This window comes from Megalobrama amblycephala, linkage group LG2 (genome assembly GCF_018812025.1).
Source record: "Megalobrama amblycephala isolate DHTTF-2021 linkage group LG2, ASM1881202v1, whole genome shotgun sequence".
In the NCBI taxonomy this organism is placed as follows: domain Eukaryota; kingdom Metazoa; phylum Chordata; class Actinopteri; order Cypriniformes; family Xenocyprididae; genus Megalobrama; species Megalobrama amblycephala.
This window is the reverse complement of record NC_063045.1, coordinates 59,830,475-59,849,436: the sequence shown is the minus strand read 5'-3', so window position 1 is coordinate 59,849,436 and position 18,962 is coordinate 59,830,475. Positions and strand designations below refer to the sequence as shown.

Here is an 18,962-nt window from a genome sequence, read left to right as displayed (position 1 = left end):
TATAAAAATAAAATAATTGAAAAATGCTTATAAAAGTAATTATATTAGTATTGAAATAACTAACAGTTATGAATTGTTTCTATAAAAGAGTACAAATGAAGACATTCCAAATATTCTAAAAATGGGTTTTGTTTGACTTACTGTGAAAAACCACAACATGCTCAGATATATGTGTCAGTGAAAGTTCCCATAAAGTCTTCACACCATCTCATCTATGATGGTGTGAGGTGTAAAAGTGTCGCTTTATTTGCATATGAGCTATTGAGAGTAACATTCTCTGTAACTCCACCCTGTGAACTCCCAGCCATGATGACACCTACAGCAGCTCACAATAACGTCACTTAGTCATCTGGGCTGGTGTATGTAGCACAAATCCTCAGCAAATCCTGCTCAGTCATTCACACAATGAAACAAATATTTAGCTGCTTACGCAAACGAATACAATCTTTGGATTCAATTACTTGAATGGTGATTTTCCACCAACAGTATTGCAATTCCCAAGTTTCCTTCTCTGAATCAGATGACGTACATTGAAGTGCAAACAAACTTTTTTTAAGTCCACAAAGGAGCACGAGAAGGTCTGTTTCTCTGTAATATGATTGTGCGTGATGGAAGGAGGTGTGGTTTGCAGATAGGAGGAGCTGCAAAGCCTGTTAATGTTCCTCTGGCTGTGAGGAAGTCGCCACCTCTCCTCTCCTCTGCTCATCAGTGAAGCTTCTAGAGGAGCTTGAGATTTCATAACCACGCACCAGCTGTTATTCAGAGTGTTTACTGAAGGTAAGCCAACTCCATTTGTATGATGCATACTCTGTTTGTCCTTCTCAAGTTTTACATTTGTCTTCCTGTTGTATCTGATGAAGTTTAACCACTGCAGCTGAAGCAACATTCTTGTCTTTCTGAACTTCCCTTATTTAAGTGGTCTTTGCAAAACTAGCTGGAGGGAGACGTGCTCAAGCATACTCGTGGTTTAACAGTCTACGGGGCACTTTTTATTACCCTTGTTCTCCAAAAAGGGGTGTGTGAAAAAAGGATTTCCAGGAAGGAAACCATATCTGCTTTGGCAGAGGGGATTGTAAAGGAAAAGCAGAATGTGTGGAATGTTGAATGCAACCGTTTGTGTTTGAATACACCTTTTGAGAAGCTTTCAAGGTCATTTCTTTGCTTGAAGCAAACATTTCATTGTAGGGGGGGATAGAGAGAGGTCTCTTAGGAGCAGGAAACTGGAGTTTTTGTCATTTGATACTTGTCAATGCAAGTATGGCTTTTCTTGGAACTGAGCTCTTTTGTTTTTTTGTTGCAGATGAAACTTGTTTAAATGGAGTATAATTTGCATGTGTATAGTTGTAAACACTAGACTTTCAGCCTACAGGCAAGGTGAATGCAGCTTAAAAAAAAGTGAATGACGTTGTCACAACATGCCTTCTGTTTTGTGGGCAAATGCAAACTGTCAAATGCACCAAATTGAAGGTGCATCTCAAAGTAGAGGTTGAGTTTACGATGCGTGCAGTTGAGTCATCATATGCTAATTAGTTATTCTGCGCCATTCAGGATAGAAAATGCGCTCACTTTGAGATGAGCACACTAAATAAAATGTGCAAGAAGCAGAAACCTCCAATTCTCATCTGGTCAGGCCGCTGAAAAAAAAAAAAACAGATTGCTTTTGCACGTTGGTGCTGCTAGTGGAACAGAAATAAAACTTGCAACAGATATTTTTTTATCTAATTATGCATGTCTATAATGACTTCTGGATGTTCATTATTTGAATGCACAAGCCTCCATTCTTGCTTTCAGCATTTGCTGCTTTGTGGCAAACGTAAATTGTCAAATGCACCAAAATAAAGGTGCAATATGCATCACAAAGAAGAGTTTATGATGCACGCAGTTTTCATTTTTCTGGATTCCATTTTTTTAAATTAAATTTTAGTAATCAAAAACTTCAAGTACTTTATTGTCATTGTGCTAACCCCAAAGTGCATTAAAAAGACAATACAAATGACTAACAACATCTACTACTAAAAAGCATGTCTAATTAATTGAAATAATGAAACTTATCCATTTACCAACAATTTACTAAAAGTTTAACAAAAAATTTAATTTTTTAGGACCCTATGATATAGGCTACGTTTTATTCTTTCCACTCAAATTTTTTTTTTATTTTTTTTTTACCAAATTCTGTTTTCTGTTTTAACTTTTCTGGATTCCATTTTAATGGTTTAATTACATTTTAATAATCAAAAAGCATGTCAAATTAATTGAATTCTTAAAAACAACAACAATTATTAATTTAAAAAAAAGTATTTTTATGCATTTTTTTTTCAGAAATTTTGTTCCGTATTTTAATTTGTCCGGCAATCAAATGAACGCATACCATCTAATTTATCTTTAAATCATGAAATTAAACTTTTTTGTCAAACAATGTGCTGCACAGCAGAGCTTTAGGCCTACTGTTAAAATTAAAACATGGAAGAAAAACTGAGATTATTCCTTAAAAAGATAGTTTTTAATAATTTATTATTAAATTAATTTATCTAAATTCTACTGTACAACACTAATATGTTTCTGTCAAGTTAAATCGAACTTTTATTTTGACGGGTTGCCTAGAGCTTTGAGTTTCTCTGTGTTTGGCGACAGAGGATGAAAACACCGCGAGCGTCGCACGTGCTTCAGTGTGCGTGCGCGCCTAAATGCATGCATTTCAGAGGCACCCAGACATGCAGGATTCATATTTAAATAGTCTATTTTCGGTTTAATATTCACTGATACTAGTCTATATCGCGATTTGATTTAAGTGTACTGACCTGCTTTTTATTCATTCATCAAAAATTTGACAAATTCCGTGACATTCCGCATTATATACTAAACTCCATTTTTATGACTGGATTCCGCGATACCGTCCGGGCCCTACATGAGTCATGTACTAAAGAGTTATTCAGGGTCATTTAGCAAATGTGCTCACTTTGAAGTGAGTGTGCTAAATAAAACATGCAAGAACACTCTTTAAAAAGATCCAAAAAAGGTGGTTTTTACAGCAATGCCATAGAAGAATCATTTTGGGGTGCCCAAAGAACCTTTTTTTTTTTTTTAGTGTGAAAAATACTTTTTACTACCTTTTTCCACTATAAAGAACCTGAATCATGGATGTTAAAGGTTCTTCATAGAACCATCCGATCCATGCAGATAAAGAACCTTTATTTTTAAAGGTGCAGTAAGTGTTTTCTGAGAAACGCTGTTGAAGGTGGATTGAGCTGAGCAGCACAACACACTTGTAGCCAATCAGCAGGAGGGGGTGTGTCCACTTATGATGGGGGAGGAGATAGAGTGAGCCAATCAGCAGTAGGGGGCGTGTTCACTTATGATGGGGGAGGAGATAGAGTGAGCCAATCAGCAGTAGGGGGCGTGTTCACTCATGATGGGGGAGGAGAGAGAGGAGAGAGAGTGAGCCAATCAGCAGTAGGGGGCGTGTTCACTCATGATGGGGGAGGAGAGAGAGTGAGCCAATCAGCAGTAGGGGGCGTGTTCACTCATGATGGGGGAGGAGAGAGAGTGAGCCAATCAGCAGTAGGGGGCGTGTTCACTCATGATGGGGGAGGAGAGAGAGTGAGCCAATCAGCAGTAGGGGCATGTTCACTCATGATGGGGGAGGAGAGAGAGTGGCCACCATATTGAAGGGTCGTTCCAAAACGAAGTGCTCAAAACTGGTGGACACTTCGGGCACCCATGATCCTTTGCACAGAGAATTTGTTTGACGTCACAAAATGGGTACAAGGGGCTCGGAGTTCGATTTTACCTATACATTTCCAAAAAAAGAGTTTTTTGACCCCTACACCCTTCATCCCTTCGAAGCTCTCGGGATGAGCCCTTCCAAATGGAACGCAGGGTGTAGAACAGGGGTGCCCAAACCTGTTCCTGGAGATCAACCTTCCTGCAGAGTGTAGCTCCAGCCCTGCTCAACACACCTGTCTGTAATTATCAAGTGCTCCAGGTCCAGGAGATCTTAATTAGCTGATTCAGGTGTGTTTTATCAGGGTTGGAGCTAAACTTTGCAGGTAGGTAGATCTTGCATTGCGTGTTCAAAATGCCTGACTTGATGATTATCCTCATAAACACAGTCACTATGGCTCACATGAATGTAAACAATTGAGAAAGAAAACGGTTGTGTATCATTAAATTGGATATTATATAAATTATTATATACAGTGCATTTGGTCTTAAAGTGACAGCAACCTAATATTCCTGCTGATTTCTGTGTAATTAATGTTAATCAAACAAAATACAAAGAAAAATTCACTTTTGTAGATTTAACAAAGATTAATTATATTTAATGTATACAATAAAGACTATGCAGTGTTATTTTATATTGATTATTCAGTGTCTGTCTTCACTGTATAAATTAAAGACTTAACTGAAAAACATAAATCACTTATTTATTTAATTTGTATCTTTGTTCTATTTATCAATGCTTGTAATTTGTTTATTTTCTATGCAGATTCACTCTCCTACAAAATCACCCCAATCATCCTAGCATGATTAATTCTTTCCAAATCATCTGAAATTGTTTTCATATCACATACACATATACACAGTCCTGACGCACATTCATGAAATTGGTTCAGTTTGTTTTACTGCAAATTGTTGCTAGTGGAACAGAAATAAACCTTGAAACAATCTTTTATTTTAATTCAATTTTAAATTTTTTGAATGCATATTGCATTGCCACTATTTCACTGGCTGGACAATCCTCTAAAAACTATAGTCGGCAAAAAAGTTGGTGGTGGATTTCGAAATCCTTATATTTTAGCACGTAAATCACTCAAATTCTCATATCTTTTTGTACATTTCTACGTTGCTTTCCACAGATGGGAGAACAAGACCCAAGTGACAGGCTGAAGGGGGACCAGCCGAAAGAGCTGAAGGAAAACGGCACGGGAAGTTTCTCCCAGTTCTCCTCAAGTGTACGCGCCATGGTGCGCATTCGCCAGAAGTACCAGGCCATGAAGAAACGGCGTCTGGAGATATCAACTTTGTCCCAGAGCATCATGTCTCCGCGGTCCACCAGCCCAAAGTATTTCACATTTGAAAATGTTCACGAGACTATAAACCGCAAACCCGCTTCCCCACGCAAGCGAAAGAAAAAGAGGAAGGTCATGTATCCGAGCAGCAGTTTGAGAGCCGTACCCACAAAAGAGCGCAGCCGTGCAAAGAACTGCCTGTACTTGTTGTGCATCATCGTCTTTCTACAGGTTTACAACGCCATCGAGAACTTGGACGACCACGTGCTCAAATATGATCTAGATGGTCTGGAGAAGACACTTAACAGGGAAGTGTTTGGCCAACATGAAGTGACGGAGCGCCTTCTGGGTCACTTACATGATTATTTGTCAACTTATGTACACAATAAACCTTTGGTGTTGTCGCTTCACGGACCTACAGGAGTTGGGAAGAGCCACGTTGGCCGATTACTGGCTCAGCATTTTCGCTCGGTTGTTGGAGATGAGTTGGTGATGCAGTACTTTGTGCTGCACCATTGCCCAACAGAAGACGATATCCCACAATGCACCAAATCTCTGGACTCTAACATCTCGGAAATGGTCAACCAAGCTGAGGAAATGGAGAAGATACCGGTCTTCATCTTCGATGAAGTGGAACACATGCCCAGGGAGTTGCTGGACACGTTGCGAGACCTGATTCAGCCCCAAAACAACAATGAATACTTAAACGCCATTTACATCCTCATCAGCAACCTGGGACACGAAGACATCACCAAGTTCGTCCTGCACAACTCCAGCGTCGCCGTCTCAGGCCGTCTGAGCTTGAGTCAGGAGCTGACGCCTTTGTTAAACAGTCACCTTCAAAGATACCACATGCTGTTTTTGGAAGCAGAGTTCCTGCCCTTTATGCTTTTGGAGAAGAGCCACGTAATGGATTGTTTTATTGACGAGATGTCCAGGGAAGGATTCTACCCGGATCGATCGCATGTAGAAAGACTTGCGGAAGAACTATCATACTATATAGTTGGCGAACGGGCGTTTTCTCACACCGGATGCAGGCAGGTTGTGGCAAAAGTGAACCTTCTCTGAAACCAAATCTGCCGTGCAGATGGGCAATGTGAGAGAAAAGATATTGGTCGGACTTTGAGATTTCAATTCATTGTGCATTCAACAATTTGTTCTTTGAGGAAAAAACATTTGTTGTTCATACACTACAGGTCAAAAGTTTGGGGTCGGTATTTAATGTTTTGAAAGAAGTCTCTTATGCTCACTAGGACTACATTTATGTGATTAAAAATGCAGTAATATTGTGAAATAGTATTTTTAATTTAAAATAACTGTTTTTTATTTAAATATATTTTATAATGTAATTTATTCCTGTGATGGCAAAGCTGAATTTTGTGGTGCTTCATATTTTTGTGGAAACTGTGATACCGCAAAAAATAAAATGCAAACCGTGATACGTTGGATATCGTCAGGATTCTTTGAAAGTTCAAATGAACAGCATTAATTTGAAACAGAAATGAATAAATTAAAAGTATTAATTTCTTTCAAAAAAAAAAAAAAAAAAAAAAAAACTGACCCTAAACTTTTGAACTGTGGTGCATTTTTTCTTATACATTTACTGTGAAGTAGGTCCTCGAAACAAGCACAACTCTAAATAATACAAAACAACATAACATTTTTCTTTGTTTATTAGAATTTCTTATTTTCCACTGGAAAAATGAGGTACAAAGACCAAGATAATTGTATAATTAGTGTGTGTGTATAAATATATACACACACACACACTATATCTATATATATATATATCTCTCTCTCTATATATATATATATATATATATATATATATTACGGAAGAGGATTAGGGCCAAGCAATAATAAAAAAATAAATCTCGAGATTAAAGTTGTTAAATTTCGAGAAAAAACTCGTTAAATTTCGAGAAAAAAACTTGTTAAATTTCAAGAAAAAAGTCGAGATAAAATGTTGAGAATAAAGTAATTAAATTACGAGAAAAAAGTCATTAAATTACGAGAACAAATTAGTTAAATTATGAGAAAAATGTCGTTAAATTTTGAGAAAAAAGTCAAGATAAAATGTTGAGAATAAACTCATTAAATTACGAATTTGTTCTTGTAATTTTAATGACTTTTTTCTCGTAATTTAATGAGTTTATTCTCAACATTTTATCTCGACATTTTTCTCGAAATTTAACGAGTTTGTTCTCGTAATTTAACGACTTTTTTCTCGTAATTTAATGACTTTATTCTCAACATTATCTCGACTTTTTTCTCGAAATTAAAGACATTTTTCTCATAATTTAACGAATTTGTTCTCGTAATTTAACGACTTTTTCTCATAATTTAATGACTTTATTCTCAACATTTTATCTCTACCTTTTTCTCGTAATTTAACAAGTTTATTCTCAACATTTTATCTTGACTTTTTTCTCGAAATTTAACGACATTTTTCTCATAATTTAACGAATTTGTTCTCGAAATTTAACAACATTTTTCTCATAATTTAACGAGTTTGTTCTCGTAATTTAACGACTTTTTTCTCGTAATTTAATGACTTTATTCTCAACATTTTATCTCGACATTTTTCTCTAAATTTAACGAGTTTGTTCTCGTAATTTAACGACTTTTTTCTCGTAATTTAATGACTTTATTCTCAACATTATCTCGACTTTTTTCTCGAAATTAAAGACATTTTTCTCATAATTTAACGAATTTGTTCTCGTAATTTAACGACTTTTTCTCATAATTTAATGACTTTATTCTCAACATTTTATCTCTACCTTTTTCTCGTAATTTAACAAGTTTATTCTCAACATTTTATCTTGACTTTTTTCTCGAAATTTAACGACATTTTTCTCATAATTTAACGAATTTGTTCTCGAAATTTAACAACATTTTTCTCATAATTTAACGAGTTTGTTCTCGTAATTTAACGACTTTTTTCTCGTAATTTAATGACTTTATTCTCAACATTTTATCTCGACATTTTTCTCTAAATTTAACGAGTTTGTTCTCGTAATTTAACGACTTTTTTCTCGTAATTTAATGACTTTATTCTCAACATTATCTCGACTTTTTTCTCGAAATTAAAGACATTTTTCTCATAATTTAACGAATTTGTTCTCGTAATTTAACGACTTTTTCTCATAATTTAATGACTTTATTCTCAACATTTTATCTCGACCTTTTTCTCGAAATTTAACGAGTTTTTCTCGTAATTTAATGAATTTGTTCTCGTAATTTAATGACTTTTTCTCATAATTTAATGACTTTATTCTCAACATTTTATCTCTACCTTTTTCTCGTAATTTAACAAGTTTATTCTCAACATTTTATCTTGACTTTTTTCTCGAAATTTAACGACATTTTTCTCATAATTTAACGAATTTGTTCTCGAAATTTAACAACATTTTTCTCATAATTTAACGAGTTTGTTCTCGTAATTTAACGACTTTTTTCTCGTAATTTAATGACTTTATTCTCAACATTTTATCTCGACATTTTTCTCTAAATTTAACGAGTTTGTTCTCGTAATTTAACGACTTTTTTCTCGTAATTTAATGACTTTATTCTCAACATTATCTCGACTTTTTTCTCGAAATTAAAGACATTTTTCTCATAATTTAACGAATTTGTTCTCATAATTTAACGACTTTTTCTCATAATTTAATGACTTTATTCTCAACATTTTATCTCGACCTTTTTCTTGAAATTTAGCAAGTTTTTTCTCGTAATTTAACAAGTTTATTCTCAACATTTTATCTTGACTTTTTTCTCGAAATTTAACGACATTTTTCTCATAATTTAACGAGTTTGTTCTCGTAATTTAACGACTTTTTTCTCGTAATTTAATGACTTTATTCTCAACATTTTATCTCGACATTTTTCTCTAAATTTAACGAGTTTGTTCTCGTAATTTAACGACTTTTTTCTCGTAATTTAATGACTTTATTCTCAACATTATCTCGACTTTTTTCTCGAAATTAAAGACATTTTTCTCATAATTTAACGAATTTGTTCTCGTAATTTAACGACTTTTTCTCATAATTTAATGACTTTATTCTCAACATTTTATCTTGACTTTTTTCTCGAAATTTAACGAGTTTTTTCTCGTAATTTAATGAATTTGTTCTCGTAATTTAATGACTATTTCTCATAATTTAATGACTTTATTCTCAACATTTTATCTCGACCTTTTTCTCGTAATCTAACAAGTTTATTCTCAACATTTTATCTTGACTTTTTTCTCGAAATTTAACGACATTTTTCTCATAATTTAACGAATTTGTTCTCGTAATTTAACGACTTTTTCTCATAATTTAATGACTTTATTCTCAACATTTTATCTCGACATTTTTCTCGTAATTTAACGAGTTTATTCTCAACATTTTATTTCGACTTTTTTCTTAAAATTTAATGAGGTTTTTCTTGAAATTTAACTACTTTAATCTTGAGATGGTTTTATTTTTTTTTTATTATTGCTTGGCCTTAATCCTCTTCTGTAATATATAGTACCCATCACATCAAAAGTGGACACATTACTATTTTTTTTATCAAAAATACAGAAAAACAGCAATATTGTGAAATATTTTTACAATTTAAAATAAAGCCCTGGGTATACTTTGTTTTTTTACACGTATGTTATTGTACGCAAACAGTCGAAAGTATACTTCACAGGTCGCGGTTACAATAATCCGGTATCATGAGAAATTGAGTCCCCCCCCAGGAATCGGGTCCCCTTTAGGATCCAGGCGGTAATGCCTGATGTTGTTATCACGATGTCTTGACTAATTATAACATATTTCACTATTGTATGATGTTTATTACATTAAGTGCACAAATCTAAAATGAATGCCTATGCATTGCATGATATTGGAAACAAAAAACATATAATATAAACTAATCTAGCAGGTTAATCGGGTAGACGTATGCCATGCTAGTACAAAAGCCAACTAAAAAAAAAAAAAAAAAACAGAACGAGAAATGCTTGATTTTAAAACCTATAGCTTCAGTTATATACTAGTATATATGAATCATGTAATTTATAAAACATTAATGGTCATTATAACACATTTTAAATGATATAAATCATAACGTGACTTTTGCAGGAATTATAATCAGGTGCAAAAAATATTACCCATTAAAAGTTCATTGAACCAATGGGATCACTTGGGGTCCTAAAGGAGACCCGATTCCTGGGGGGACTTGATTTGTGCCATGCACACTGTACGCCGACCCTCGCGTACGCGCAAAAAATTAACTATACTTTGGGCTTTAGGGTTTTCTATTTCAATATACTTTAAAATATAATTTATTTCTGTGATGCAAAGCTGAATTTTCATCAGCCATTACTCCAGCCTTCAGAAATCATTATTATTATAGATTTTTGATCAAAATTCAGGCATTCTTTCAAAAATATAGCAATGTGTCCAAACTTTTGGGCAATATATATATGGAAAAAGCAGTTGGTATGTACAACGCATTGAAACCTGTGCTCATAAAGTGTTTGATGATCAAATTGCTGTTTTGTACACCAGAACACATTTGAAGTGGGTTGCTAACTAGCATGATTTTTCCCACAGTAAAGAGTTGCTTTCTACCCATCAATGAGTGTGTAAGATAAGAAAGTATTGCAAGCTCTAAAAATACACATGCTGTCTTGTCAGTTTCCTGTGAGCTGTCTATGCCTAAAGCTCTATAAGTGCGGCGTCACTCTAAAGCTGCAACCCGAGAAATAATCTCAACTACCATCATGCATTTTCTGACCTTCACTCATCAACGCAATAAAACAAATTGAAGTGCTTAGCATGCACTGACATCACCAGAGAAACACTCCAAATGTTTCTACTGTGCTTGCAAATCTACCACTACTTGTGTATTTTGGTTTGCTGCAGGTGGTCTACGGTAAATATACGACATTCATTAAATAAATTAGCTGACCGGCAAATATTTCCCTTAGAAGGCCAGATCAGATCAGATCAGAATCACTCGACTCCCACAGACTTGCAAAAACCATCAACATGCCGCTAAGTGTTGTTAGTCATCGGGTGCTAGGAGGGTTGTGAGGACCGGGTCTCTCGTCTTCAGTGTCTTTTGCACTATGGCAGCTACGCTTCCAGCTCAAAACCCAGTCCGACCTTGTGTCCGCCGGTGTTGAAGTTTTTTCCATCGATGAGAGCCGAGAGAGTGAGTTTCACCCCTTGACGATGAGAAAGAGAATATGAGACATTAAAGGGATAATAACAACTTAAACGCTAGTGAAAACATGTTTGGAATGAAAAACTAGTGTGCTGTATTTGCATACTATTTATGAAAAATTGCTATTTTTAAGTGTTTTTTTTACTATTTTTTAGTGAAAATGTATGCAGTATGCAAAAATAAATGTTTTAAACAGTAGTATGTGACCTTTTTTTTCACATGATCTCACAATTCAATGAAACATAATCAATTTTAATTTCATGTAATAATGTCTCAAGCAGTATGATCAACTGATTAAAGGGGTCCTTGATTATGATTTCACTTTTTTAACTTTAGTTAGTGTGTAATGTTGCTGTTTGAGCATAAACAACATCTGCAAAGTTACGACGCTCAAAGTTCAATGCAAAGGGAGATATTTTCTTTTACAGAAATCGCTTTTTAAGGACTACAACAAACGGCTGGTAGGGACTACAACGAGCTTCTTCACGGGTTAGTGACATCACAAACCCTAAAATTTACATAAACCCCGCCCCCAAGAACATGCAACATAGGGAGATTCTCCAGCTTTGTTGTTGTTGAGCTGTTAAAGCTCCGCCCTCTTCTAGAAAGGGGGCGGGGAGCAGCAGCTCATTTGCATTTAAAGGGACACACACAAAAACGGTGTGTTTTTGCTCACACACAAATAGGGGCAAATTTGACAAGCTATAATCAATGATCTGTGGGGGATTTTGAGCTGAAACTTCACAAACACGGCTCATTCTTCACACTGCATTGCATTGTGGGATAAAGCAGACCCTGGCTGTATATTGAACATTTTGCCAAATGTCATCTGGGTATTTGGTGCATACAGAAAATTGACATACTGTGCCCAGTTTACATACTGCATACTGTAGAAATGTAGAAGAGATCATAAACAATAATTATAACATGATTACCAGGTCGAAGGCTCTGAGTGTAACCAACTCCAATCAGGCTGGAATTGTTCACTTTGGCCTGTTAAAGAAAATAATGAATAATCATGGTCAGGTTAGTCATTCCAAGCTTTGAAAATGTAATATAGCTTCTATGTTTTATTTAAAGGCAGATTTAGGCCTAAAGTACATGAATGCAGATGCTTCTAGATTCACGTGTTGTTGCAAAATGTGTCAGAACGCAATTCATAATGCAACATGTGCATTTGCTTTCTCCACTGTTATATGTAACGGAACCACATGTTTGCAATGCTCTGGCCAAGCGTTCATGCGTAAAGATTGTTAACTCACAGACAACGAGGCGTCTTTATCTAGCTGGTACTTTGCAGCAACTCCGAAGCGCGTGTTGTTGCTGCCGGTGGTCCAGGACAAAGTGACGGCCGTCTCCAGCTGATCAGTCACCTTCTGATAGACCGATCCTCCGAACTCAGCTCCGTCATTACTGCTGACACATGACACAGTTCATGCAACATATCTATAACATCCTTATATACTATCTATCTATCCACACACACTAGTTCAAAAGTTTGGAATAAGTTTTTGAAGTCTCTTCTGCTCATGAAGCTTGCAATTATTTGATGAAAAATACAGTAAAAACGGTAATATTATGAAATATTATTACAATTTAAAATAACCGTTTTTTATGTAAATACATGTTAAAGTGTAATTTATTTCTGTGATCAAAGCTGAATTTTCAGCATCATTACTCCAGTCTTCAGTGTCACATGATCCTTCAGAAATCATTCTAATATGCTGATTTGCTGCTCAAGAAACTTTTATTATTATTATCAATGTTGAAAACAGTTGTGCTGCTTCATATTTTTTATGAAAAACTGATGCACTTCCATTAAAAAAAAATTATTCAGCAATGCTGCATTAAATTGATCAAAAGTTACCATAAAGACATTTCTATTGTTACAAAATATTTCTATTTCAAATAAATGCTGTTTTTTTTAAACTTTATATTCATCAAAGAATCCTGAAAAAAATGTGGCATGGTTTTCACAAAAATATTGAGCAGCAAAAATGGTTTTCAACATTGATAATCATGAAAAACATTAATAATTAATAAACAGTGAGACTGAAGACTGGAGTAATAATGCTGAAAATTCAGCTTTGATCACAGGATGTTGTTTTAAATTGTAATATTTCACTATATATGTGTGTATAAATATATATATATATATATATATATACACACACACACACACAAGTACAAATCTGCTGTAGTGATCAGTATATGCACACATGTCAGAAACATCAATTTTCGAACCCCTAATCAGCTGTTTCTGTGTAGTTTTCCCTGATTCTTACACGTTGGTGTGAAGCTGGAAGTCTTCGGTCTTGTATCCCAGAGCGAAGTGATTTTGCACCAGTTTGGACTTGGCCGTGTCAAACGCCATCTGGTAGCCCGCGAGCCATCCTTCGTATCCCAGAACCGCTGACGAGTGCACGACCGGACCCTCAAAATCAATGTCGCAGCTCATGTTGACAAAGTCACGCTTGTAGCCGGTCTTCAGTTTACCGCTCCTCTTACTAAAGAGAAAACAACACTGTCAAAGAACAAAATCATCAAACCGGCCTCGATGCGTCAGACGCTGACAACTCACCCTGTGTTTGGGACAAAAGACGTATCCAGGGCCACTTTCAACCCCTGCGCAAGCTGAGGAGACAACAAAAGATACAAGATTCATAAGACGGGTACTCAATGCAGTGAACCTGATCTCACCAAGTACAACATTGCAATCAACTAATCAGATTTGAGTTTATGTCAAGTTTAGGCTCACAATCAGGGTGAAATGCATCTACATCAGTGTTATTCACCTATTATTTCCCTGTGATTTTAGGGATCAGTTATGGGAAGGGTTAGGTTTAGGGGTAGGATTACATTTTCAGATAGGAATGTTGTTCCAGGATCAACATTATGTCGATTCAGGAACATGTCTTAACTTGGCAAAATTCACACCCTGCAAATTAACCATTTTGATCATATCCTATGCAACTCCAAGAGGTGAAAGGTCATGATGTGAGTTTGCTCTACTGACCTGGTCTTCCACAGAGACTTCTGTACTGAGCATGTTGTCTGTGTTCCACTTCTGGTTGAAACTCAATCCCAGATCACTCATTTTATACTTGGTCTCCAAACTCCCGCCAGCTTTTCCCGTGTCTGTGTTAGTGGATCCAGATGTGTTGAACTCCTGCAGTTGAATTTTATTATTAGGAAAAAACATTTAGGCATGCATCTGTGACCATATGAGTATTAACTATAATTTGTTTTTTTATTGGTAAAGGTTACAAAAGTTCTAGACGGTTGCCTATTTATGTGCCGAGCATTATATATTGTTCTGATGCCCGACGCAGAAGTTTCCAAAGTTTGTAATTTCACGTAACGTGAGTGTATTTTTGCTGAAAACAGACAAAATAGTATAGATGGATAACATTGGACATTATTCATTTAGCAAAATTATAATTTTTATTTCTGATATAATTAATATATAATTATCATTATTCTGTAGTGATATATATATATTAGTGCTGTCAAACAATTCATCCAAAATAAGTTTGTTTACATAATAAAAGTGTGTACTGTGTTTATTTATTATGTATATAGAAATACACACATGCATGTATATATTTAACAAAAGTATATTATATTTATATATAAAATGTTTATATTATATATATAATATATATATATATATATATATATATATATATATATATATATATACATATATAATATTTCTTAAATATATGCATGCATGTGTGTATTTCTATATACATAAATATACACAGTATACACACTTATTATGTAAACAAACTTATTTTGTGTGCGATTAATCACGATTAATCGTTTGACAGCCCTATATATATATATATATATATATATATATATATATATATATATGCAAGGGCAATTCATTGTTTGAATTAACATATTTTATTTTTTTCCATTTTCATTTTAAATTTAGTTGAAGTTTTACTAATTTTGTTTAGTTAATTTTTCATTTCAGTTTAGCTTTAATTATTTTTACATTTTTATTTCAGTTTTAGCAATCTTAGTAGTTCAACTCAAACGTATTTCTAATATAAGTTTTTTAAGTTCAAGTTTATCTAATATTTATATTTTATTTTATTTAACCTTATATCAATTATCGAAAGTGATTTTTAATCAGTTATCAATAACCAACAACCCTGTAATTATCAGCTAAAAGAATCGGTCAGAAAGTCTATATTGGTGAAATATTAAAAAGCAGTAGACTTTTACACTGAAACATGTGAGCAGGTGGTTCATGACTTTGCTGGATGGCAGATGGCGGGTGATGTGGCAGAATTAGGTTTGTTTCAAATGTGACCCAGAAACACAGGGCTGATGGGATGTGACTCAGTTCAGCTAGAGTGATGTAGGCTGAGTAATCAGAAAGAAATGATTCAAAAAACGAACTCACATGTGATCTGAAAATAGTTACCCACAGATAACTGACATCAAGATAAACATTCAACAGTTCCGTCTGTATGGTAAATGATGTGTCATGATGATGACCACATTAGGCAAACTTGCCACATCACCCAAACACTCCTACAATAATCTTACCATCTACATGCATTTCCCAAAATGGTGCATCAAAGACACAAAAATTGTGTTAACGTTTACACATGACTATTAAGCATTACGGTAATGACATCTGCTTCACTGTCATGTGAATAATGTCACATTATAAAAACTTAAACATCTTAAAAATAGACTAAAAAATTGATTAGTGCTACAAATTAACTCACCACTCCATTTTGAGATTTAGTCTTGAGGTCCAATTTAACAATCCCAAAACCTGCAAACAAAACAAACACATGAATTACTGTAGAATGCAATTCATCTTGTAAAGCAAAAGCATCTTTTGTGGGACGGAGTGAGTTTTCTTACCGTAACCCTTGCTGAAGATGTCCTTGGCTGCTTTTCCCAGGTCTGAGTATGCAGGAGGAACAGCCATTATATCTAAACCAGAGGGAAAATATCAGTGGATCTGAACAAAATACAATGTTGAAATGTCATGGTATCATCATGTCATCTGTAAACTGCACAAATATAAAAAACAGAGATCAAACGGCAGATAGAGCAAACCCACAAAACTGCATAATCGGTAACCAAACCCATGGTGTGAATGTAGATAGAAGTAGTTGTTCATTTTCTAACCTTGTAAAAACAACCTGTGCATGATTGCATTCTGACTTGCAACCCATTTAAAGGGTCCTTGATTATGATTTGACTTTTTTAACTTTAGTTAGTGTGTAATGTTGCTGTTTGAGCATAAACAACATCTGCAAAGTTACGACGCTCAAAATTCAATGCAAACCCTGCCCCCGAGAACACGCAACAAAGGCCATGTTGGGCTGCTTTAGAGAAGAGGAAGAGTTGTTATAGTAGAGTGTTGTTGTCATGCCGTACATAAATCTATCCACTAACCATTCAGAAACGTTCAGTTTCATTCTAAAAGTTGTAACTTCTCTCCATCAGTGTCGATTCCCGGTTTGAACAATGTAAGGCTGAACACCGTTACTGACAATCCTCATTTTGGCTGCGTGAGATTCTCCAGCTTTGTTGTTGTTGAGCTGTTAAAGCTCCACCCTCTTCTGGAAAGGGGGCGGGGAGCAGCAGCTCATTTGCATTTAAAGGGACACACACAAAAATGGCGTGTTTTTGCTCACACCCAAATAGAGGCAAATTTGACAAGCTATAATAAATGATCTGTGGGGGATTTTGAGCTGAAACTATATCTTGTGAAAATGGGCATTATAGGTCCCCTTTACTCTATAAACATATTAAAAACATAATTTTGAATTCTGAACAATGGCAGTTTTGTACATCTCAGTCTGAATTATAAATAGATGCCAGTACTGTAATTAGCAAGGCAACCTATAAAATTATACCTTGATTACATGCAAAATACTCCTTCATACTGTGCATCTATCTTCTTTATTTACTTGATTAGCAGTGTGTATCATGTGGTTTTTTAATTGCAGTAGAAACAAACATTGCCTGTAAGGAGCATTTTAGGGCATTAAACATGCTGTCTATGTAAGGTAAGCATATGACATTGAAATGAGGAAGAGCAAAGCTGACTGCACAGGACAGACATGCTGTAATCAAACTGAAACACCTTCCTCTATTAGTAAAGTAACATGTGCATTACTGAAACATGAGGCAAAGAAAACCGCTCAGCATGTTTATGCAATGAGGGGCGTGGTCTCGAGCTTGATAATCTAATCAAGCATTTAAGACTTAATCATATGCAGAAAGCCTTGCACAGAGAGGGCACACACGTCACATTTAATAATTATAAAGATATATATTTTTTAACATATTTAACAGAACAAAACTACAAAGCTGACTAGGAAAAAGTGTTTTAGGGTGAGATCGTGTAAAGGAGCTGCTGTCTGTTTCTCATTAACTAACACATGCTGCTATAACAACACTACACACAACTAACTGGGTCAATAATATTAAAATCTGCATGGTTTAAAGTTGATAAATTAATTCATACCGTGGATGTTGTTGTTGTTTCTGTTAAGAAAGAAATGGAATGATGATGCTAAATGAAAGCAGAATCTTTTGAGTGTCCTGTGTTTCAGATTTGACACTAACAGCTACAGGACAAAGTGAAGGAGACAAACTGCGCATGCGCACTGGCGTCACAAAAAAGATTTCCAAATAAAAGTCCCCAGTGAAACATAAAAAGTTATATATTTTTACCAAAAAATAAAATGAACAGTTTATTGTAGCTTTAATCTCCACCAAACTACAATAAATTCTAGCATATAGTACATATTTTGATAGAAGCTTTGGTCACCATGATAAAGTTTTGAAGGGGTTTGAAGTTTTTGCATGCTGTAATTTGCCATGTTTATTGTTATTCTCGTGTACTCACGCATTAAAGCTCAAAATGCAGGGAAATTAGAGAAAGCAGAAGTTGAAGATTACAGTTCAAATGAATGGCCACAGACAACACCTCTCTATCATCACACGCACGCGCGCGCACACACACACACACACACACACACACACACACACACACACACACACACACACACACACACACACACACACACACACACACACACACACGCACCGCACACGCACACACACACACGCACGCACACACACACACACACACACACTTACTCACCAGCAGATGTCATCACCATCATTCTGAATTACTTGGAAATTCCTAAGCTTTTTCCACGATTAGATACATTTTTTAAAATATGAATAAAAAATTATATTTTCCACGTGTTTTGCCCCATTTGCATCTTACAATGCAACTTAAAATAATAATAATAATAATAATAATAATAATTCTATCTATCTATCTATCTATACATATATATATATACACACACGCACATAATATATAATTACAATGCATATATATATATATATATATATATATATATATATATACATATTACATAATATGTATATCTATCTATCTATACATATATATACACACACACACGTATACATATATATATATAGTATAAATAATTATATTTTTATATTATAAATAATTTTCGTCATATATATAGTTTAAATAATTATATTGTTATATTATACATAATGTTTGTACAACAAATATTAAAACGGTCATTAATTTACTTAAGATCATCAAAGTAGCCTATTACAAATGTAATATTTGATATTTGTATAATAAAAGTCAAGTCACGGTAAAGGTTTAATGTGACAAAAAGACATTCATAGCCTATAACAAACTGAATATAACAGAAGACA

General features: G+C 34.7%; 2 protein-coding genes across 2 annotated transcripts; one reads left to right on the top strand and one right to left on the bottom strand.

Annotated features, from left to right (window-relative positions):
• Positions 1-595: 595 nt before the first annotated feature.
• On the top strand, positions 596-6,869 carry tor4aa (torsin family 4, member Aa). The gene is made up of 2 exons (XM_048181303.1): positions 596-777; positions 4,857-6,869. The coding sequence occupies exon 2, from the start codon at positions 4,857-4,859 to the stop codon at positions 6,075-6,077; it is 1,221 nt and encodes a 406-aa protein (XP_048037260.1). The 5' UTR covers positions 596-777; the 3' UTR covers positions 6,078-6,869.
• Positions 6,870-9,832: 2,963 nt separating this feature from the next.
• Positions 9,833-17,870, bottom strand: zgc:56235 (Voltage-dependent anion-selective channel protein 2-like). Its single transcript, XM_048181300.1, has 9 exons — positions 17,719-17,870; positions 16,101-16,172; positions 15,959-16,008; positions 14,224-14,376; positions 13,789-13,841; positions 13,493-13,714; positions 12,470-12,620; positions 12,143-12,200; positions 9,833-11,208 (listed from the first exon to the last, which is right to left on the bottom strand). Exons 2-9 carry the CDS (start codon positions 16,165-16,167, stop codon positions 11,117-11,119), a joined length of 846 nt encoding a protein of 281 aa, XP_048037257.1. The 5' UTR covers positions 16,168-16,172; positions 17,719-17,870; the 3' UTR covers positions 9,833-11,116.
• Between the last annotated feature and the right edge of the window lie 1,092 nt (positions 17,871-18,962).